Raw genomic sequence first — 23,737 nt, 5'->3', positions numbered from 1 at the left:
AATTGGAGGGGGCAAAAAAAAATCCCCAAACAGGGTCAAGGTAGGCAAGAGGGAAGAAGAAGGGGGGGGGGGGGAATAACGAGCTCTCAGATGCCCTCCCCGGGAGTTGTCAGGCAGTCTACTAATTAGAGGAAGGAAGGAAAGAAGGGAAATTTCTTTTTTTTTTTTCCTTTCTTTCATTTTTCTTTGTGGCCGGCTGTCCAGCCCAGCACCAGGATACCGGGCAAAGAGCATGAGACAGTGACCTAAAGTAGGCCGATTGCATCGCTGCATTCCCCTTATGTAGGTTCTAGGAAATGAGATCATTCCCCCTCACGTGGCTGCTGGGAGCTCACCGAGGTATTTGCTCCCGTGTGTTACAAGTGAGGGTTCACCGGGGGGCAGCAGCTTCTGGGGAGCCAGTTTTTCTCCCCCTCTCTGGTGATTTTATGGTTAAATCTGGAAGGCTTGCTGTCTGGAGAGGAGCTTTTCTCTGCGCTGAGAGACAAAGGCACCCCGTTTCTGTCTCTCTCTCGCTCTCCCTCTCCCCCCCCCACGGCCCTCCGCCCCCCATCTTCTGCTCTGGAGAAGCCAGTAAGGTGTACGGACAAATGGGCTTCTCGGCCCAGGGAAGGGTTAATGATCATACAACTCCTTGTTTTGTGTAGCAAGCCCGAGGATTTTAATGTCTGCTAACCCTACCACTAACACACATTCTTTTCGGGGTGGGGTGAGGGGGGGTGAGAGAGAGAGAGAGAGAGAGAGAGAGAGAGAGAGAGAGAGAGAGAGAGAGAGAGAGAGAGAAATGCTTCTGTGCTCTAGTTTTAAAATGCAAAGGTATGATGTTATTTGTCACCATGCCCAAAAAAGTCCTTACTTGATAACTTTGCCAGAAGAGGGAGAGAGAGAGAAGGCAAATGTTCCCCCAGCTGTTTCCTGTCTACAGTGTCTGTGTTTTGTAGATAAATGTGAGGATTTTCTCTAAATCCCTCTTCTGTTTGCTAAATCTCACTGTCACTGCTAAATTCAGAGCAGCTAGAGCCTGCGCAATGGAATAAAGTCCTCAAAATTGAAATGTGACATAGCTCTCGACATATTCCCCATCTCTCTGGATTCCTCCTCTCCCATTATTACTGCTCACCAATTCATTTTCAGACTTTGCACTTCAGGAGCAATGGACAAATTCAACAGTCTTTCAACCCAATTCTCTAAGTGCTGCCTTTGTGATTTCTTGAAGGTAAATCTTTCTTACTCTTTGCAAAGCATGTGGGCATTTTATTTCAATTGGATTCTTTTTTTTTTTTTCCCTTTTCCCATTTCGGTGTGTTGCATGCTGTCTGCCTTGGAGCGATATTTATTTACTTGTAAATGACATTGTTTCTGAAGGTGTGGGGAGGGGGGCGGGTGGGAGACGGGCATTTGCAAACTGCTGACTGGGCAATTTTGTTGGGGAGGGGGATCTGGAAAACAGCTCCGGGGGATAAGTTGCATTGGCACGGGAGGCAAATCAGGGATGGGGGAAACTGCAGGTACTTGGGCTGACTTCCACTTTTGCAAGCTTTCCTGTAGATCATTGTGGGAGATTCCTTTGCATCTTATCTATAGTCAGAGTCTGTGAAACCCCTGGGGGAATAGAAACTCCCAGCTGTTTTCTGCAGGTGCAGATGTTCTCCTTGGAACCCCGGGGGTTTGACTCGGCAACTTTGTCAGGACCGGGACTGGGATCCAAGGCGTATGTGTCCTGAGTGGCACCCGAGGGGAAAGGAGAGGGGGGAGATGTTCTAACTTTTGCAGCTTAGCTCGGTGGCTCAACTCCTGGCTATGGCTCTGAAGGCACTTACCTCCGACTTGGGCCATTCAAAGTTAGAGGGAGATCGAGTCGGCTCTTAGGGTAATCAACCTTTTGCCGACTCTTGCTGACCTTGCATATTCCTATAGACCAGAGCAAATGTATACTGTATAAGGAAAGCGGAAATTACTCCAGCGGGTGCCTGTCCAACTTCTCCCTTCTGGGGAGGGCTTCTGGAGGCAAAAGTTTAGATGTGGGGTTTCATGTCAGAGCTCTCTCTCTCTCTCTCTCTCTCTCTCTCTCTCTCTCTCTCTCTCTCTCTCTCTCTCTGTGTGTGTGTGTGTCTCTGTCTCTCTCTGTCTCTGTCTCTGTCTCTGTCTCTGTCTTCTTGGGGCTCGCTGGTGTCAGGTCCCTGAGAAGGTAAACCTGGCTTGCTGGGGATGCACTGACCTCTCACTCGGCTTCCGTTCAAGTTTCCATTTCTGCCACAATCCTAGCCTTGGAGACGGCTGTTTTTTTCAATTTGCTAACACTTTGGTGCCGGGGACACCATCACCGCCAGGACTGTAATTGCCTCGCGGCTCAATTCATAAATGATAGCTGCTGCTTAAAGGCAATCTTCATTCACTGTTCTTTTGGTCATCCCACGGAAGGGGGGTGAGGGGAGACACGGGAGGAAGGTTTCATTAGACAAGTCTGGGACCCACATGTCAAGGGGCACCCGGTCCTGACTCCCCAGGGGAGACCCATCAGTTTGGCCCCCTGAGAACAGCAGCGTTATAAAAGACACGAAAAGCAACCAATTGTCTTTGTCTCGGTTCCTGTCCAACCGACGAGCATGGGGCATGTGGCAGAGTCCACGTACCTATATTCTGCCACAACTTTTGTCCTTTTGCAACCAACTCGCCAAGTCCTTCTGTCCTGTGTGCCGGGCACTTTTCAGGAATGGAAAAATCCATGGGGTCACTTTTCCCCCCTATACCTTAATTGGGGTAAATGACTTGGCTCCAACCCTAAAATGCAATTGAGTGATCCACCAGGGTCCTGCTCATGGGCTTAATTCTCCGTTCTCCCCCCCCCTCCCATTCCTACTTCCCACTCCACATGACTGCAAACATTTCCAAGTAGTGAAATCAGGAGGGAAGAAGTGAAAAAGGTAAAGGAGGCACGCAGGTCATTTGACTGACCTGCCCCAATCCTGTGCTGCTCTAATCGGAATGCAATAGGAATTGGTCCCTTTACTGGGGGGGGGGGGGGGGGGGTAAGGGGGGAAATAGGGGAGGGGAGGGAAGGGGAGGGAAGAGAAGGAGGAAGGAGGGGGAAGGACCCAGTGGAATTCCAGCTGTGTAGCGAGCCCAGTGTTTGAATGGACAAAAGGCCGTTTACCCAGTCCCCTGGTATACCTGCCCTGGGTGTCCAAATGTAACTAGATGCTTTCATAAACCCCACCCACAGAGCAGCACATGTTTCTTAAAGTCTTCAGCTTTCAATTCACATCAGCCACATAATACCCACCCTGACCTGCTGTAAAAGACCTGCAACCCAATTGTCACACCTCCGTGAGTATTTTCTTATGAATATTACCCTGCGATTTCCTTGGCCCCCTCGACTGGAGCCCAGACATCTTGAATCAATTGAAGGGCCATTTAATTAAAATTCAGATCAAAGAAGTTTTTCTCTGTAGATTGGGTTCCTGGAGGACTTTTGAGGGAACGGTGTTTTGAGTTGAGATTTCTTTTTCTTTCTTCTCCCTTTCTTTTTTTCCCGTAAGTTTCTTTCTCTTTTCCTTTCGTATTTCTTTCATTTTTCTTTCTTCCTTTTTGGTAAAATAAAGGAGCCACAGTAAATGATGAACATATGGGTCGACTTCTTTCAAACTTTTCACTCACAGGCAAGCTCTTTATTGTTTTCTTTTTTGGAACACTATGTGGATAAATTTTCGGGTTCTCTCTGTGGGTGTACTGGACTGTTCCCTTGGCCTTCATTAAAGGAAAAAACCACTAGAGGATCTATCTTGTCCTAGGACTAAAGTGCTGATGTTTATCTTACAGTGTAACCCAGCTGAAAAGTCTGAAAAATCCAAGTCGTTCAGTACTGGAGATTTATGCTTAGAATTGGTCTCAATGTTTTCTATCTGAATGAGCTGTTAAAGACATAAAGTTCTGACTATATATACATACATATATATGTATGTATATGTGTATATGTATGGATAGATGTATAGATGTGTGTGGTTAGATACGGGTATGATGCAAATATGTGTGTGTGTTATGTGTATATATTACGTGTATATATAGCATAAACACTCACATATCCGAGCGTTTAGCCCACTGAGGTAATATGGAGGACAATTTTTCCAATATTTTTTTTTTCCTAAGAAAAAGCCATTCATGATTACAGGTGCCTGATCTACCAACTCAAGATATAGGGAGACTAGAATTGCATAAAATAGAGGGGAGATGATGAAAAACTAGGGAAGTGGGGAGAAGAGATGAGTTAGAAATGAAAGATTCTAGAAATGGTCATACCTAGAGAGTCCTGTGTCTTTTAAGATTTTGCAATGGCGCATGCTCTTTTTCAATGAAAGTGTTGGAGTCACATTGGGTTGTGTTTGGGGTGCATTTGTTGGGGTTTTCTCTTGGAAATGTGGGGGATGAAGAAAAAAATTGCCAGCAAGAAAAAATGGAAATTGGATGCTTGCTTGTTTCTTATAGCCCCGGTGGATTTGGATATGTGGGTGGTTTCCATTCAGCGGTGCCATTGAGAAAATGGAAGAAATGTTCAACCTTCTCTTCACCGCCTCTTCCATTTTATGTCGGTTATTTATAATGCTTTGCTGTATATTTTACAAGCATTTGCTAAATATTTATGCTGTGTTAACGAGAGTCAAGGGCTTGGGTTCTTTGCCAAGTGCAGGAATAAAAAGTCTGGCCACAAATATGGAAATCTTAATTAAAATGACCCAGCAAACTTTGCAACTGATGTAAAGCTATTAAGTTGAAAGTTCACAGAGTGCAAAGGCAGCGGTCAGGAAATAAATGATTGTGTCCAGGTCTTCAAAGGGGAAGGGGTTGGACGGGAATGCCATTGTGATGAGTTTCAGAGAATGATGACTTCCAGTCGCTTCTCCTTGTCCTACCTGCCCAAGAGACATAATTCATTTTGCCTACTGTCCCGGCAGAGTTTCCCTCTAATTTCACTGACATTGGATAAGACCAAGAGGGAAGTTAGGAGTCTTAAAATTGAAGACTTTTTGGAAAGAGCCAGAACTTTGAGATATGAGTTGACACCATGGAAAACCAAATGATCATTTTCAAATTGGTTTTATTCTTTTTGAGAATAGACCTGGGACTTGAGCCTCAGGAATCCATCTTCTGGCTGGATTACTGGTTTTTTTTTTCTCTCTCTCTCTCTATGACTAGCCAAGTCTCATCATTGGGGGGTCCTTCTGTTTATTTAGTATAAGATGGATATGATGACATAAGGGCCTCCAATAGGTGAAGGGAAAACTGCTGCCGGGGGGGAAAAAAACCCAGAAACAAAAAAGGCTTTGAAATGCTTTGGCAAGTTCTACATATGCAGTAGGCATTTGCTAAATATTTGTAGATTTGATTCTGATTGGATGAAATGGACTTTAGAATGGATTGGACTTTTTTTTTTTTTAAGAAGTAAAAATCCATTTGGCGCAGCATAGCCTAGAGGACAGAGAACTGACTTATGAGTTGAGAAGCCTTGGATTCGGGTCCTTCCTCTGACACATGCTGACTATGTGACCTTGAGCCAGTGACTCTATATGCCTCCAGTAATATCTTAAGACTCAAAGCTGCAAACAATGCATGTGCTTCTTATGAGGAGGTCCCTCTATCTATACAATCAAAGGTTCTCACCCAAAAGAAATCTACCTATATGATCCGATGTCATTTCTGCTTTCTCATATTTTATAGTCTCTTGACCTCTCTTTTCCCTTACCCCCAGGGCCATCTTTCTCTGGTGGTCGTAACTGCCAGGATTCCACAGAGTAGAAATCTGATTTTTTTAAACAGGGAAAAATATGAAGATTTGTAACATCATTTCAAGACCATTTTGGATAGTGTAGACCTTTCTAATAGAATAGAATGTTCTACTTAATTGCATTCTAGTTCATAGAATTGTCATATATAGCAAAAACAGACCACCAATTTTCAAAGCATTCTAATATAATTAAATGCATTTAAGACCAAACAAGACACTGTGATCTTAGAAGCCACAGCAAAGAAATCATTAAGAACTTCACTTATTGTTCTTTTTGCGATCTTGGCAAGTCATTTAATATCTATGGTCCTTAGTTTCTTTATTTACCATGCACAGGGCTTAGACCTCTCCCTATCTTCCAGCTCTAAAATGAAAGGATATCATCACATAATTTTAGAATTGGAAGCAAGGATGTTTAGGTAAATGTTTAATGACCAGGCTCTGCAGAGGAGAAAAGTGTGCACGGGATACACTTTTAAGTATAACCTACATTATTAATATTTTCCCTTCCCTTTCTCAAGTGCAGATAAGCAACAAAACGATGAACCAATCCCTAATTTTGTTGTGTTTCTGATTTCTGAGGCATAAACATTTACAATGAAAATTTAACAATCTGCTGTCACAAGCCAGTTTGAGCTGCTGGACACCAAATTCCCTCTGAGACGTCACTGATAAATGGGCAACCAGCTTCTATTTGAAGGCTTCCCGCAAAGGGCACCCTTACTTCCTCCCAAAGAAGCTCATTCCCCACGCAGACAGCTCAACCTGTAAAAAAGTACCAATTAAAAGTGGTTGTAGAATACCAGTTTACAGAGAGGACCAAAACATGAACAGGATGCAATGGAAAGAATGTTGGCTCTTAAGTCAAAGACTGTGAATTCAAATCCTAAGTCACCCAACTCACTGAGTATCCCTAGTTGGGTCCGAGTCTCTTAACTATAGGGATCCTCAATTTTTTCCCCTTTTTTCCTTCTATTTGGGATTTAGATTTAGAGCAGATTCGATTTAGATTACAACTATACACTCATTTCGAATAGATATATGAAGTCGCTTTTTAGCTCTCAATCTATTTTCTTAGCTTCTTGACTCATAAAACAAACTCTCTCCCATACTCCCTCAGAATGCTGGTGGTTTGATAGTCCTTCTGCTTATTTGACAGGTGAAGATGCATACAGTGTCCTCCATCCATCTCTTCTACCTGGCCTTGTGTTTGCTCACCTTGACCAGTTCGGCCACAGCGGGGCCGGAGACGCTCTGCGGAGCTGAGCTGGTGGATGCCCTGCAGTTTGTTTGTGGAGAAAGAGGTTTCTACTTCAGTAAGTTACCCTCTCCCCTCTCCCCACATTTCAGTTCCTGAAGTCTAAAATGTTTGCTTCTGTGGATTTCAACCTGCAAATTATTTAACCGAAGGGCTCACCACTGGCTGCTCTCCTAAGGCTCAGAGATCCCTTACCTTAAAGTAAGCATGTTTCAGAGGAGAGCTGGCTAAGTGAATGGAATTTTCCTTCTTCATTTTCTACCTTTTTGCCATTCCTGGTTTATCCTTCTCTCTACCTTTGAGGTAGCATGATGCACTAAAAAGAGCACCAGCTTTAGGGTTAGAATATGTTGGTTCAAATGCTTTCTCCTCTATGATCTTTGGTAATCACTTACTTTGAGATGCCTCAGTTTCTCCATGCATAAAATGGAGGGGTTGGCCCAGATGGCCAAATTTAATCTACTCTAATCCTTTCCAGTGAAATAAGGGGGTCAGACAGAATGGCCCTTAAGGGGTGTGCATATCTGAATGTGTATGGAAACATATATACTTATTTTCAAAGTCTGAGCCAAGTATACTTTATTGTGGTAATGCTCAAATTAATACTGATTTTGGAGTCTAAGCATGTCTCAACTTATTATTGTTGCCTGTGTGATTGGAAAAGTCACTTTCCACCCCTCTGAACCTCAGTTTCCTCACCTAGGACATTAATCCAGGTTTATTCCAGGTCCAAATGGTTTATCCTTTTGAGAAAAGATGGGAAAAGCCCACTGATCAATGCTATGGCCAATGAAGGTAACAGGAGATGAGTCTTGGTGACTAATACAACAAAGAGACAAAATAAATGCAAACTGAATTCGCATTTTGTTCTCTGTGAGAACCAGTTTGTGATTTTTAGTAAAGACTTAGCATTGACTTGGGAGAGCTGATGAATTATAGACTCTTATTCTCTGGTTGCTATCTCCACATGAAAGGGAATCTTTATTAAAAGAACAAGGGTATAGTAGGCTTTTTCTAAATCATATTAAATTTCAATGCTCTAAAGACACGCAAGTCTTTCTTGACAAAATACCCTCATGAAATCCATGGGATTCCAACTAATTAGTCCCTTGGATTTAGTTATCCCTTGCTCATAGGATAGGGAAAGATCCAGAAGCAGATACTTCTCCTAAGTAGCTCTGCAGAATTTCAGACTCCCACTGGCCATTGACTGGATCTTGTGATCTAAGAAATGAGAATCTGGCCCACATCACGTGTGAGTCATCCAGAAGGGTTTGTTTCACCAGAAGGCAGAAGAGTTTTCTCAGTTCTCCTCTCAGCCTTAAAGAATAGATTCTCCTAAGTAATCCTCTTCCCAGATCTCTCTCCAGGAATAGAGAAACCTGATGATCAGTGGCTCTCTACTGATTCCAGGAGAGAGCCATCTTTCAGGGAAAAGGCATGGGAAAGACAGTTCTGTGCACACTTTGGTGCCTTCTGCTGTCTTAGGAAATAAATGGTAATCTTTGTCCAACCAATGATTGAATCAAGTGGAGAGAATTTATTTTTTCAGAATAGATCATTTTTCTTTAATTCTTCAAATTTCATATTAACAAATCTAGAATGCAAATAAAATTTTAAAATGTTAATGTTGTTTTTAACATGAAAATTACCATGAAGAAAATGACTTTCTGACATAAACATGATATTGTAAAAAATGTCTAATCCTTCTGTGAATCATTATTCTTCATTCAGTTTTCTGAATTTCAATGCCTCCCACTTAGCCCAAAGTGGATTTTTTTAAATTTCAATCATCTGCTCTTACTGTCTCCAGTCACTTAACTGCGTGACTACCAGATCTTCACTTTGTTTGGGCCTGTCAAAAAATATATAACTAATGATAAAATAAATCTCCCTCTACTAAACAGACTATAGGCATGGAATAAGGCATGCTTTGTCAGATATGACCAATGTGCTTGTTTGTCTTAAGTATTCTTCTTTATTAGAAAGGAGGGTTCAGAGATGGTAGGGGAGTGGGGAATCATTGAGAAATATCATTGATTTTTTAAAAAGAAAAACATCCATAAAGCAATTTTTAAATAAAAATCATGGATCTTGAAAGGACCTTGAAAGTCATGTAGACCTCACTTTGCAAATGGGGGGAGCCCAGAGATATTAAGTCATATAATTGGTAAGTAATAGAGCTAGAAGCCAAACCCAGGTTTTGTATCTTCAAATTCAAATTCTGCCTTGATAACCACTATCATGCAAAAAAAAATCATTCATTTACTGATCATTTGAATTGTAGAATATATAACATTCCCTAAGATTCCAAATAATAGACCATGGAAACAGAGCCTTTTGCTATCCATGACACATACATGTGTGTGATTTTTTTTTAATAGGAGAGAAAGCAGAAACGGGATCTTAAGTCAGTTTATAATTGTATTACACATGCTCACCATCCCCCTCAAGATAATCAAAATTCTTTAGCAATGATGATGGAAACAAATGGTGGATTTCTACAAGTTTCCTTGTGTTTGGAATACAAGGATCTACTCGTTCCCTCCTTGGGGGTAGAGGGAGTGGATAAAGGTTGAAGCTGAAATCCTAATTCAGTAAGTCCAAAGAATACGTGGTATGTGTGAAAAATCATGACATATTGAATATGACTTCTTGGGAGAAAAGTATTCTATGAACTCAAAGCATCCTCTATTCATATTATCCTTGTTGTTTCATTTCTCTGTGAACGGTATGTCTTTGTTGATTTATAGAGTGGATTGATTTCATTTGGATTACTGATCTGATACAAGATCCATACAGAGGCCTTTTTGATCATCATTCTCAGTGTAGGAAAATACTTCTCCTACTCCAAGTAGAACAAACTGTTAAGGTTCTCCAACCAAGTTCCATTAAACCTCGTGTAATTTTCTTTTTCCCAGAATCCAAATCCAACTCAGAGTAAGCTCCCTTTCAGATGTCCCCTGATGAATTTCCTCCAAGATAAGCAAGTGAAGTAAATGCTCTCATAACCAAAGGAATTCCAGTTTTAAGAGAGATGTCAATATAAATTCACAAGGCTTCAGCTTACCCCTTTCTTCCTGGGTTTCACTAGCAATATTTAAGGCTGCCAAAATGTTTGGAAGTTAATTGTTAGTTGAGGGGGAGCTAGGTGAGAAGGAGCACCAGTCCTGGAGTTGGGAGGACCTGAATTCAAATACAGCATCAGACACTTGACACTTACTAGCTATTTGACCCTCCCTTGCCAAAAAAACAAAAAAGAAGAAGAAAAAGAAGTTAGCGGTGGTGTTTATTGCTTTATGACTAAGTTGTCAACTGGTTCTAAATTAATTGGTTGCATTAGAGAAAGAGATTGTTAATTGATGGTTAAGATGCCTTGCATCTTAGCCAGGTACTCTTATAGGAATGAAGAAATTTTCCAAGATCTTGGCCATGTTAGATCATTAATCTATTCAATTAATTAAGTATTGTCTTACATCGAAGGATCACAGATATAAAACTGGAAGAGACCCTAGAGACTATCTAGTCCAAACCCTCACTTTAAATATGAGGAAAAATGAAATCCAAAGGGGCTAGTTAACTTACCCAAGCTCACCCAAATGATAAGTAAGTAGGAATCAGGATTTGAAGTCAGATCCTTTGACTGCTGACCCAGTACTCTTTCTACTGTGCCATGTTTTTTTCTCAAGATTGCCCATGAGATCCCGAGATTCGGTTCAATGTTGAGAAAAACTTCTCCCAAGATGTAAGAGGGAGTAATGAGTACTTACAACTCAGAGATTCTATTATACTTTTCCCACATAGGCTCCATTTCATAACTTCCTAGTGAAAGGATTTCATGGGCCTTCCTTGCTTCATATTTTTAGTGAGAGTGGACGTCCTCATCCACAATTAAACCTGAGTTTCACAGATATTTCATGAGATTGAATTCCAAATGAAGAGCTAACCGCCAAGTCTCACCCACATGCCATAATAAAGGTATTAATTTCAAGACTCAAACACTCGACATTCTATGGGAATATTAGTAGAATAATAAGTACCATAGAATTCTTTATTGGGGCAAAAATAAAACAATTCAGTCAGTCACAGTCCTTCAAAGAAGGCTAGATTATCTTAACCATCATCATACAAAACTGGAGACAACCAGCTGCTGGTTTAGGTGAAGACTAGTCAAGAGTTGAGGAGCTGGATTTATCAATCTCTACAGATGCCTTCTTGATCTAGGTTTTGCTAAGAGTTTATACAATCTAATTCAATTTAGGAAATAATTTTGAGAGGTTATTATGTCCCAGGCACTATAAACCAATTGCCTTAGTATATTGTATATATTGTTGTACATAGTCTTTTACCTGACTCTTTATAATTATTTTAATAGTTATGTCTTGGGACCACCAAGCTTGATAAGTGGTTACTATGGGGAGAATTGGTTCCCAAAATGTTAGCTACACTATAAATGATCCTCTAATTAGAGGGTACTAATGAGAGCTTACAACCTACCAAAACTTGGCCCCAAAAGCATCCTAAACATTTCAGAAATCGACTACCCTATTATTAAGTAAACAAGTGTGCTGGGCTATCCTCCATATACAAAGATGGTGATTTCTCCACAATTAAGGTGCTAGGATGGAGCTGATGTATCCAGCCCACTGATTTCTCCCTCTTGTGGCCAGAAACATACATTTGCAACATAACCAGTTGAAATTAAGTGCCTTCAGAGACAGCTAGATGGTACAATGGATAGAACACCAGCCCTGAATCTGACCCTTAACATTTAACACTTACTCACTGAGTGACCCTGGGCAAGTCACTAAACATTAACTGCCTAAAAAAGAGAGAAAGAGAAAGAGATAGAGGGAGGGAGGAAGAAGAAGAAGAAGAAGAAGAAGAGGAGGAGGAGGAGGAGGAGGAGGAAGAGGAGGAGGAGGAGAAAGAGGAGGAGGAGGAGGAGGAGGAGGAGGAGGAGGAAGAGGAGGAGGAGGAGGAGGAGAGGAGGAGGAGGAGGAGGAGGAGGAGGAAGGAGGAGGAGGAGGAAGAGGAGAGGAGGAGGAAGAGGAGGAGGAAGAGGAGGAGGAGGAAGGAGGAGAAGGAGGAGGAGGAGGAAGGAGGAGGAGGAAGGAGGAGGAGGAGGAAGGAGGAGGAGGAGAGGAGGAGGAGAGAGGAGGAGGAAGGAGGAGGAGGAGGAGGAAGGAGGAGGAGGAGGAGGAGGAGGAGGAGAAGGAGGAGGAGGAGGAGGAGGAGGAGGAGGAGGAAGGAGGAGAGGAGGAAGAAGGAAGGAAGGAAGGAAGGAAGGAAGGAAGGAAGGAAGGAAGGAGGAAGGAAGGAAGAAGGAAGGAAGAAAGAAAGAAAGAAAAGAAAGAAAGAAAGAAAGAAAGAAAAAGAAAGAAAGAAAGAAAGAAAGAAAGAAAGAAGAAAGAAAGAAAGAAAGAAAGAAAAAGAAAGAAAGAAAGAAAGAAAGAAAGAAAGAAAGAAAGAAAGAAAGAAAGAAAGAGAATAGGAGGGAGGAAGGAAGGAAGGAAGCAAGCAAGCAAGCACTGGGTCCAATTATGCCTCTGATGCTTATGTTCTGTGTGACCCTGAACAAATCATTTAATCTCCCTGACCCTCTTTCCTTATCTGTAAAATGACAGTGCTGGACAAGATGACATTTAAGTTCCTTGCTACTTTTAAATCTAGGAGTTTAAATCAATTCACTACTTTCAGCTTCAGTTTCCTCATCTGTAAAAAAAAAGATAGAGTTGAACAAGAAGGCCTCCAGAGCTATAATTTTTCTTCTGGCCCTTGAGCATCACATTTTAACTCTGTGCTCCTTTGCACATCCATCAAAAAAAAAAGTTGGCAGAAGAGTCTAGTGATTCCTGTGCATTTATTGTTACTTGTATTATTACTTTATTATATATATAATATTATATAGTGTTAGTATAACAGTTACCATGCTTATAAAGTCTGCTATTGATATAGCGGACTTACATCTCCAAGGTACTTTCAGCATGGCATAGAGGCTAGAGCACTAGCCTTGGAATTCAAAAGTGGCTTCAGTTTCTACCTGAGACATTAATAAGGCATGTGATGATCACTACCTTTTTCTGAGCCTCAGTTTCCTTTTTCTAAAATGGAGCTCTTACCTCACAAAGTTGTTGTGAATGTCAAGTGAGATGATACTCGTAAAGCAATCTGCAGACCTTGATCACATAAATGTCAACTTATTTTTTGTTTTTATTTTTATTAGCAACTCTAGTACATTGTGAGAGTACTCACTGTGAAAAATTTATGAAAGGAGAAAAACAAAGAGATACACGTAAACTAGAAAGTCTTGGATAGGCTGCTACCAAAACCATTGAAAAGAACTTCCAATGGAGTGAGATAATAGCACTATTGGACTAACAGAATATTACATATTATATTACTTTATTCTCAGAACAATTTTGTTGTACAGAGATGAATAATTAATAATAATAATAATATCCCTAATTGTCAGATGAGAAAACTAAAACATGAAGACAACTTGATTCCCCATCTAGTGATCTAGCCATTACATTTTGCTGTCTTCAATTAAGAAAATTCAATTCCATCCAACAAGCATTTATCAAATACCTACTATGTCAACTGATAAGCTTTTTTTTTCCCCCTGTGACATTGGGGTTAAGTGACTTTCCCAGGATCACACAACTAGAAAGTGTTAAGTGTCTGAAATCAGATTTGAACTCAGGTCCTCCTGACTTCAGGGCTGGTGCTCTATCCATTGCACCACCTAGCTACCCCTTGATAAGCATTTATTAAGCATCTACTATATCAAAAATCATTTACTACATGAATAGTATATATTTATATGCCTGCATATAAATGGCATATATTTGTATGCCTGTTATATAATTCAATCAAAGGGCATTATTAATCCCCTAGTATATGCTATACACTGAACTAGATTAGGGATACAAATAGAAAAATAAAAAGGAAAACACTTCACAAGGAGTTTTCATATTCATAATGGCAGGAGACAAGTGGGCATAGGGAGGAGAGGAATAAATAAATTCAAAAATGATGCAAAATAAATAAGGAACAGAGGTTGAGCAGATGTTCTAGTTTGTCCAAGTCTATCCTGAATCATCCTATGCAAAAAAGAATCAAGGAAGTCATTTGTATGTTGCAAAGACGGTAGTTTTCCCTTTCAATGATTTTCCTATAATTTATCATCCAGAAAGCCAGATGATAGCTATATAACAGCAACAGCAATAATACCAACAGCAATCACAATAACAAAAATGAGAAGTTTAAATTATAGAACAGCCATAGATCTGCCTTGATAGAGATTGTTTCCTTCCTGAGAATTCCCTGTACTGATGAAATCAGTCTGGTTCCATCAAAATATTACAGTTAATAATTACAAGAAGAAAAATGGTATTTTACACTCCGTCAAGTACGCTATAAAATTTATCTCACTTGATCCTTACAACATCATGGGAGAGGGGGTGTTATTAGCCACATTGTACAGATAAGGAAACAGTTGCGTAGCCGGTAAAACTCAGAGATACAATTCAAATTCTAGCCTTCCTAAGTCCAGATACTTCATTCCAACTGCTACCCACTGCTTTTTGTTCTGCAAATCCTTTCAACATCAACAATATAAAACAAAGTATTTTCAACCCCCCAGCATGATGTAATAATCTATTCATGAAATATTCATGAATAAATATTCAATAAGGGGAAGAGTATTTATATATCACCTACTATGGCTCAGGCACTAAGTGCTTTAAAAATATCTCATTTGATCCTAACAATGCTTTGATGCAGGTACTGCTATATATCTTATAGTTGAAGAAACGGAGACAAACAGAGTTGACCTGCCCAGGGTCACTCAGCTAGGACGTGTCTGAGACTGGATTTGAACTCAATTCTTCCTGACTTCAGACCCATGGCTCTATCCACCCATGACATCTAGCTGCCTCATTACTTGCAATAACTACAATGATAACTTTTACCCACTAAAGTGTCAAATCACTACAGTGATAAACTTCAAACATGCACCTATCTGCTGTCTCTGAAGACAATTACACAAACACACACACACACACACACACACACACACACACACATTTATAACATAATTGGGCAACTGTTGATGACTTAAGATACTATGAAACAAATTTTAGTGCAAACTCCTTGGATGATTAAATTCAAAATCCCCCAATTGGACACCACTGGATTATATCATACAGAAAGTACTTTGAAAAGCCAGCTTTAAATAAAATATATCAATAAAAGGCATTATTCATATAAATATCACCACTCCACTGGGTCCATCCTACATTGTTATATGTGTAATATAATGAAAGGAGTCAAATCTTTTAGTAGCTATCTGACCATAGAAAATTCCTTCAACTTCAGTGCCTCAATTTCTTCATCTGTAAATAAAGGGAAAATAAAAGGGTAGCTAGGTGGTGCAGTGGGTAGAGCACCAGCCCTGAAGTCGGGAGGACCTGAGTTCAAATCTGGCCTCAGATGCATAACACTTCCTAGCTATGTGACCCTGGGCAAGTCACTTAACCCTAATTGCCTCTGTAAAATAAAATAAAGTAAATAAACAAATAAAAGGAAAATAATAGTCACAATATCTACTTCTGGGGCTATAGTGAAAATCCCAGTAGAACAGCGATTACTTTTAAACTCTAAGATGGTGCAGAAATGTCTGTTATTGCTATTGATAATAAGGAGAATGCTCATGATCTCCAAACTGTGGAATGAAAAGCTTTCAAAATATAGAGACCCAGCAGAAGAAATTAAAACCATGTGGGGAAAGGGTGAGGCTCACATTATTCCCATCATTCAATCTGCTACTGAAGTTGTCTTGGAGATGATTTTAATCAGGCTACAGAGGGTTTGCGGATATTCTGATATTCAATTACAAAAAGCAGTTATTTTATACACCGGATAATGTTAAATTTTAAAGAATAGCATTCATTTCAATCAACCCAGTCTATTGACATATCCATGTATTGTCTCTACCTGGACTCCATCAAAAAAAAAAAATTTGAAACAAGATGAAGATAAGAGATCTACAATGAAATCATAGATCTGAACAAAAATCTCAGTGTATATATACATAGAGCTTTAAGGTTCCCCAAACACTTTGAATACATTATATCATCCAAGTCTCACAATAATTCCAATAGATGACATTGCAATCCCCATTTTATAGATAAGAAAATTGAGTCACATGATAGTTGAGACAAGATTCAAACCCATATCCCCAAAACCCAGTCGAATGCTCGATCTTGGCAGTGGGTAGACATTTTTGAGACCAGCCTGACGGGCTGCTGTCCAGGGATGTTTGTTGAGGAGGTCCTTCCATCTCAGAGATCTGGGGATTCTGAATCTCCCAGCTTTCCCGGCCTTGCATTTAATTTGGCCAGGATACGGAGCACTTCTTTGGTGGCATCTGGGGGAATCGGTCTCCACTGAAGCTGCAGCCTTGGGCAAGATGCCATGGAAACACCTCTCCAAGAAACACCTCTCCAGGAAAATGCCAGCAGCCCGGGAGATTCCAAAGAATGACTTTTCCATTCTCTGGAAGTTCAAATCCCCAGGCCTTATTAGCTGCTAGGCTAAGGGGATGACAAAGCGCTGCATTCTGTTTGTCTTTATCTATAGGCTAGATGGTGTTTAAAATCCAGAAGGGAAAAAAAGCTGTTATTTGACATCTGATTCCTTAACTGCAGTTCACTGTATGCCTATTTAATGCATTGTTTAGTCTCATATTGGCTAACGCCACTTAACGAAGCACTCGGCGAGAGCCGGCATTCATTTTTGGCATCTCCATCTCCTCTTGCTTTTTCACTGAACCTTAAATACCAAGAAAAACCCTTGACTTACTTTGCTCCTGGCATGTTGCTTTATGCAATTGGCCTGAACCTTTGCACGGGGCCCTCTGCATTTGTCCTGAGATAATTAATGGCTTTGCAATATTTGATCAGCAGCAGCCACGGTTGCAGGGAGGAATTATGCAACTGGCAGAGACCACACAGTCTTCTAATGAAAACCTCTTGCATTAAATGCTCAAGCAATCTGTTTCAGGGCAGGAGAAGCACATGGTGACCTCCAGAAGCAACATCCAAAAGACTGGAGTCTCACTTAATGGCCCATCCCGTGGAAGACAAGTGGAAAGGCAACCTGACTTGACCTCTGCAGATCTGGGTTCAAATCACAGCTTAGCTACTTCCTGCTAAGTATGACCTTAGATAAATCACTCCATCTTTCTGGGCCTCCGTTGCCCCATTTGTAAAAGTGTAAGATTGGACTTGATGGAGAATTAGAATAAGAAACACTAGCTAGGATCATCTTTATGGTCCCTTATGGACCTTCAATTCTTCCTGCAGCCTGAATGGGACAGGAGATAAGAGTGCTGGGCTCAAAATCAGGTAGACCCAAGTTTGAATCCTATTTATCTCAGACACTTACTAGTTGTCTCTGAAGCCAGACATATCATTTCACTGTTCAAGCCTTAATTTCCCCAGCAATAGAAAAAGAACAATAATGATGCTTACCTTGTTCTGAGGATTAAATGGGTAAAGGAATCTGTAAAAGTTAAAAAAAAATGTGTGAGTTACTACTATGATATGACAAAGGACCTTGAAAATAATCCAGTACAACCGAGTCATTTTACAGATGAGAAAACAGAGGACCAACGATGTTGTTTCAAGGTCACATAATTATGGGCAGAACTGAGATAAGAACACTAGTAATTTTCCTGACTCCTAGGTCTCATCAGGCTTGTTTCAGACTTGGACAGGAAATATACAATGAAAGGAGGAATCTATGCTGTAATGAGGTGCTTTTGCTTATCATTAGTAATGATAATTCAACATCAATACACAGAAAAACCAGTTCACATAAATGTCTATCAAGTCTCTCCATTTTTCCTTCTCTCTTTGTGTATGGCTGTCTTCTCTCTCTCTCTCTCTCTCTCTCTCTCTCTCTCTCTCTCTCTCTCTCTCTCTGTCTCTCTCTCTGTCTGTCTCTCTCTCTTTTCTCTCCTCTCTTTCTCTCTCTCTCTCTCTCTCTCTCTCTCTCTCTCTCTCTCTCTCTCTCTCTCTCTCTCTCTCCCTCTCTCTCTTCTCTCTCTTCACTCCTCCCTCCCCCACCTACCCTGGGTAAAGACCATTCCAGTAGGGTCTCCCTTTCCCAGGTTCCATTTAAAGTCACAGTTCAGAATGTTATTGTATATTCTATCACTCCTACTCTTGGATTGCTCTCTCCAATGTCAACTCAGCTCGAGCTGCTTTGGAATGACTTTATAACACTGGGCCATTGGAAAATCTGAAGCACAGTGATGAGTTATTGGGCCAGTCATTTTTGCTGGAGTTTTCGGTGAACTCAAAAGTCAACAGTGCCCCAGACCAAGAGGGATTTTTCACTCTATTTTCTGCAGAATCCTAGGGCAATCGTGTATGAATTTTTCTCAAAAGCCCTCCTCCTTGAAGTCTTCATGAAATGGAATAGATTCTTTGAATTTGAAGAATTCTCAAGCTGGATGATGAGTGCTCAAGACTATAGGACCCCAGATTAAGAGCTAGAAAGGACCACTGAGATGATTTAGTCTAAGCTTTGATTTTACAGTGTTAAAAAAAATAAATCAAGGACCAAAGAGGTAAAATTACTTGTCCAAAGTCACATGGTTACTAAATAGCAGAGCCAGAATCTAAGGCTAGTTCCTCTGACTCTGAATCCAAAATTCTTTAAACTACCACAGGCTGTATTCATTATCTTCTGGATTCCAATATCCCTTCTTTTAACTTTAAAAATATGTCCATTATGGAGCCAATTTTCATAAGTACCAGGATGATGCGCCATTTTCCCTGATGAAATCAACTTTTCATCATTGACATATGATTGAGAAAGTCTGCATAAAGCCAACCCACATGCAGTCAAATCCTAATATGTGAAAAACCAGGGGAAAAAGTGTTTCTCATGAGAATCCTGGGCAATTCCTGAATAGTCTGGGGGTTTCAACCTTCTCTCCCAGGAAATGTTTTCCCTCCCCTCCAATTGTATCATTGAAATTGCACTTGATCTCATTTTTCCCACTTACCTTCCAGTGGCTAGACCCAAAGTCTCCTTTCAGCTCTGACATCATCTGATTGTGGGATGTTAGGGAGTGTTGAGTGAGAGTCAAGGACCAATCAAGAACCGGATCATTATTGATCCTGGAATGACCCCAAACTGATTCTGACAGATCAGAAAATTCATGGGCAAAGAGTCATTTGATAACCTTTCCTTAAAATTTCTTAAATGATTTCTCATTTCCTAATTACCAAACTTGTGGTGTCTTTTTAAGGTTGGTATATTTGGGGGCACTCATCTGACAAGAAATGTGTATGTCTATTCAGTGTTATTTTAGTCATTCATTCATTTAACAATTAATTATTTTAGTCAATTGTTATCATTTATTACAAGTTATTTTAGTTACTTTACAAATACTTAATAAATACATAACATTTGTCGGGTACTGTGCTAGCTATCGGGGACACAAGTAAGGCAGAAACTAGTCATTTTAAAACATCTATTTCCGACAATCCTTCTTTGTCTCAAAATCACTCAGCTCATTTCTTTTTATATGAAATCAAAGTCTTATCAGTATAGAATGGCATAGTGGGAGACATTAGAGTGGGAATTAGGAAGACTCACTTTTACTAGCAGGTTCTTCTTCTCTGACTTAAGCTGTGTGATTTTGGCATGAAATTCTACTTCTCTGGAGCCCCTTCTATAAAAATAAGGAATTAGAGAGCATTATGCCAGTGTTACTAAGTCTATTCTGCCACATGCTGGTTGTAGGATCCTGGGCAATTTATCTACTCTTTCGATGTTTCAGCCAACTCTCTAAAGAGGTAAGTTGCAAATGAATTGATATGTACATCAGTGGAGAAAATTTACTATCCAGGTGTTCTAGAGACTGATAAAGGATTAGACCTAAACCACCTCTTCTCATTGATATTATTAATAGTAATAATTGTATGGGTAATTATAAGTAATAGAAATAGAAGAAATAATAACAATGAATAATGATGAAAATGTCAATTATTTTGTTAATGTTTTCATCAATCTCCTCCCCTCTTGAATATGTTGAAATGATGAAGAACTGATCAAGATATTTCTAATGAAATTTAAACAATCACTGATATTTCTTCAATGTTTTAAAGTCTGTGAACAACTTTATGTGTATTACCTCATTTGAATTTCACAGCAGTCCTGTGAGGAAAGTAATACAGATAGTATACCTATTTTGCTGAGAAGGAAATGAAATTGAGGGACTTACCTGAGGTCATGATACTATTAAGAATTAGAGGCAGGATCAGAACCCACTTCCTCTTGCTTCTAAGTCCAGTAGGCTTCATTCATCCAAAACTTTAGTTTTCAAAGATTTTACCTCACATCAACCTGAGCAGTGAGTCTTCCATTTTATAGATGGAGAAACTGATGCTCAAGGAGGTTGAAATTCCTTGGCAAGCATGAACACTCATTTTCAACTCAAGTCTTCTGCCTCTGAGTCAAGCATATTTACCTCCACCTAAATCAGTTATCAAATATTTACTCATCAGTCTGGGGTACAAACCTAGGATCTTATTACATCCCTCCTGTTCCTATAAATCACTGGGTCACTTATCACATAATTCCATTAACAAGAGCCTTTTCTCGTTTTCTTTTTGCGCTATTGATGTACAGGAATTACAGGGCGTCAAACACTTAATCAATTCACCAAAAATGTATTAAATTCCCACCATGTCCTAGGCAACACGCCTCCCATGATCCCTCTCAATTGGGTCAGTTATGTGTATGTTGTCATTGTTGTTTTCAAAAATTCTCTTGGAAAGCTTTTCACAATTTGAAAATATCATTGACTAGTTTATTCATTCCAGTTGGTCGCCAACTTGAAACCACCAAAGATAAAGGCATCATAGCGTCTTGCCCCTGTGTCCCCTGCATTCCTGACGTAGGAGTCAACAGGTCTTCCATGAAAAAGCTTAACTTTTCCTACGTATTTTGAGTTTTATGTTTCTTTCCATTAAAGTTTCCAGCCACTCATAGACATATTTAGTTTGGCAATGAGCAGCAGTGACTCATGGAATGAAGAAATTTGAAAGCAAAGCTACTGAAAATGGATCTAATTTCTGTGTGTGTGCGTGTGTGTGTGTGTGTGTGTGTGTGTGTGTAATTTGGGAGCCAGTGATTGATAATTTGTCTAATTTTTCTGGGTTTCATCAACTGAAGCCCTGCCAAGTATTTGTGCTATATGGATGCTTTGTTATTCCTGAAATGTATAACGAACTTCAGCTGTGATTCTATCTAATGCAGTCAAAATGTAAGACTAGGGTTGGCTGGTTTTCTCATTGTTTTTGGCTGAGCCCCCTCAATCAATGGGTATCTAGTGCAAAAACAAGATCATATTGAAACCATTTTCTGCATGTTCCTTCCTATGGATCCAACCTTTTCACTTTCAAATTTGCCAAGCCTGAACAAATGGCCCCAATTAAAGGGATGACTCTGTCTTGGATGGAGAGGGTGCCCTAAGTGGAACAGGCTTGCTAGGGAGATGTCAGGTTCCCCAGTACTGGAAGTCTTCAAGCAAAAATTAAATAACCACTGATTGGAGATGGGATGGAGGGGAACTCCTAGAGGATTAGGTGGGATTATCTATGACTTGAGAAAACTCTTCCAAAGCTGATATAATCTGTATTTATCAATAATTGCATTCCCTTTATTATTTCTTCGTGAAATTTGTGTAGGTATATTTTTGATTTGGGTAGCAAGGGATTTTGATATATTCTATTTATTCCTGCTTCCTCCTATTGAGCACATACTTAAATATCAAGGTGAAATTTATGATGGGATCATTCAATAGACATCATTCAGCTTTACCTTTATATAGGCAGACCATAGGTCCCACACACACATACACATACTCTTGAAAATTATAAAATATATTAATATTCTAAGTCAATCATCAAGCATCAGGTGCTTATTTTCTGCCAGGTACTGTGCTAAGTATGTACAAACACATAGATAGATAGATAGATAGATAGATAGATAGATAGATAAAGAGAGAGAGAGAGAGAGACATATATATGTCTGTCCTCAAAGACAGAGTTCACATTTTAATGAGGGTAATTTTGCACACAATTATGGAAATTTCCATTAGCACAAAAGGTAAGATTGAGAGAAATCAGGGACTCTTGAAGCACATAGTCAACAGGGAAAAACATAGGGCTGACTCTATCGTCGGAGGCACATCTGTTAATGCCTAGAAGTCATCTGGTATGGCTTGGTATATGTGCCATCCTTAATTCAACTCTTAAAAATAAAAAAATAAAAAATCAGAGGAGTTCATCTCTTAGGAGAGATCAGGCTCAACTGGCTACAGAAATATTTTTCTGGCCAATAAGTTAGTTTTGATTTATGATGGGAAAGTTTGGTTTTATAATCAAAGCAACAGGCTCTTTATGCTCCAAGGAGTGCAGAAAGCAAACACTATGTGGCATGGCAAAGAAATGTAGTCATTTGAGGGATAGTGGAGGCCAGAAGGTACCCGTTGATTGGTTTGGCTTTAGTCTCTCTTCTCTGAACACGGATCACACGGGTCAGATTTTGATCAGAACCAGAACTAGTAAATCTTGCACCCAAGATGGGAAATTTTTGTTTTAGTTTTGGGTCCAGCCGATTTGAAAGTGAAGGAGATCATCACAGAAGCCACATACTTAGAGGGTTTGTCGGGGAAAAGATCCTGCTCTATTGATGAGACACAGAGATTCAAAACAAGTTAACTCTATGTCATTTCTCTGGACTTCAGTTTCTAGAATTGTAAGATGAGAAGCCTGGCCTAGATGGTGTCCAAGACCTTCCATCCCTCCATCTTTATTGATGACTACAGTCATACACAGGGCCACAGGTGGCCCTAGGGAAGGAGGAAGATGGAGAGGATTTCACCTAGAGGGAGACCTTATCATTGCTGTATGATGTAACCGCCAGCAGATGGAGGATGAGGGTTTGAGAAGCTCAGCATTTGGTAGCTTCTTATTTTAACTTATATTTCTTGCTAAATACCAAGACAGTAGTTGAGGCAGCCAAGTGGTGCAGTGTTTCAGAGCACAGGACTTTGGAATAAAGAAGACATGAGTTGAAATTCTGCCTCACTTACTACCCGTGATACCACTCTGAGCAAGCCACTTAATAGCAGCCTGCCTCAGTTTACTCTTTTGTAAAATGGGAATCATTATAGCACTTATTAACAGGGTTATTGTGAGGGTCCAATTAGATAATATGTGCAGCTTTTTGCAAACCTTAAAGATGCTATATAAATGCTAATTATTTTTACTGTGATTCTTATTTATCAGTATTACTAATTAGGTGATAATCTCTCTCAGTTACCTGCTAACAACGTATAAGAGCTGGGTAAGAGATCCAGTTGCCCCACTCTGGTTACAGATCAGTTTTTGACCTAAGCTTTGAATAAGCAAATTCCACTCAACTAATAGCAATTCATGTGCTAACTCTATTGGGCAAAAGCCTTCTTATTTCCTCCCTTTCGTCCTGATTTTCCTTGGAAGTAACATTGAACTGCTCCAAGGATAACCCCATCGTCTGACCTTCTGTGAACTGGAAACACTAATTGCTGTGGCTGCAATTTCCATGCCAGTGGTTGAGCCAGGAACTCG

General features: G+C 40.0%; 1 protein-coding gene across 6 annotated transcripts in view; it reads left to right on the top strand.

The window, feature by feature from the left end:
- The first annotated feature begins 798 nt into the window (after window positions 1-798).
- IGF1 (insulin like growth factor 1) overlaps window positions 799-23,737 on the top strand; it is a 108,219-nt gene continuing 85,280 nt past the window's right edge. The window contains exons 1-2 of one of the 6 annotated variants that reach the window (XM_051961200.1): window positions 799-1,216; window positions 6,939-7,095. In XM_051961200.1, coding sequence (XP_051817160.1) covers window positions 1,154-1,216; window positions 6,939-7,095 — 220 coding nt within the window. In that variant the 5' untranslated portion in view covers window positions 799-1,153. Of the gene's footprint in view, window positions 1,217-3,112; window positions 3,328-6,938; window positions 7,096-23,737 lie in introns of those variants that run through there. The other 5 variants (XM_051961199.1, XM_051961197.1, XM_051961195.1 and 2 more) reach the window with 5 other exon arrangements.

This window comes from Antechinus flavipes, chromosome 5 (assembly GCF_016432865.1).
Source record: "Antechinus flavipes isolate AdamAnt ecotype Samford, QLD, Australia chromosome 5, AdamAnt_v2, whole genome shotgun sequence".
Classification (NCBI taxonomy): Eukaryota; Metazoa; Chordata; class Mammalia; order Dasyuromorphia; family Dasyuridae; genus Antechinus; species Antechinus flavipes.
Note: the sequence above shows the minus strand (reverse complement) of the source record. Positions and strands in the feature narration are given on the sequence as shown.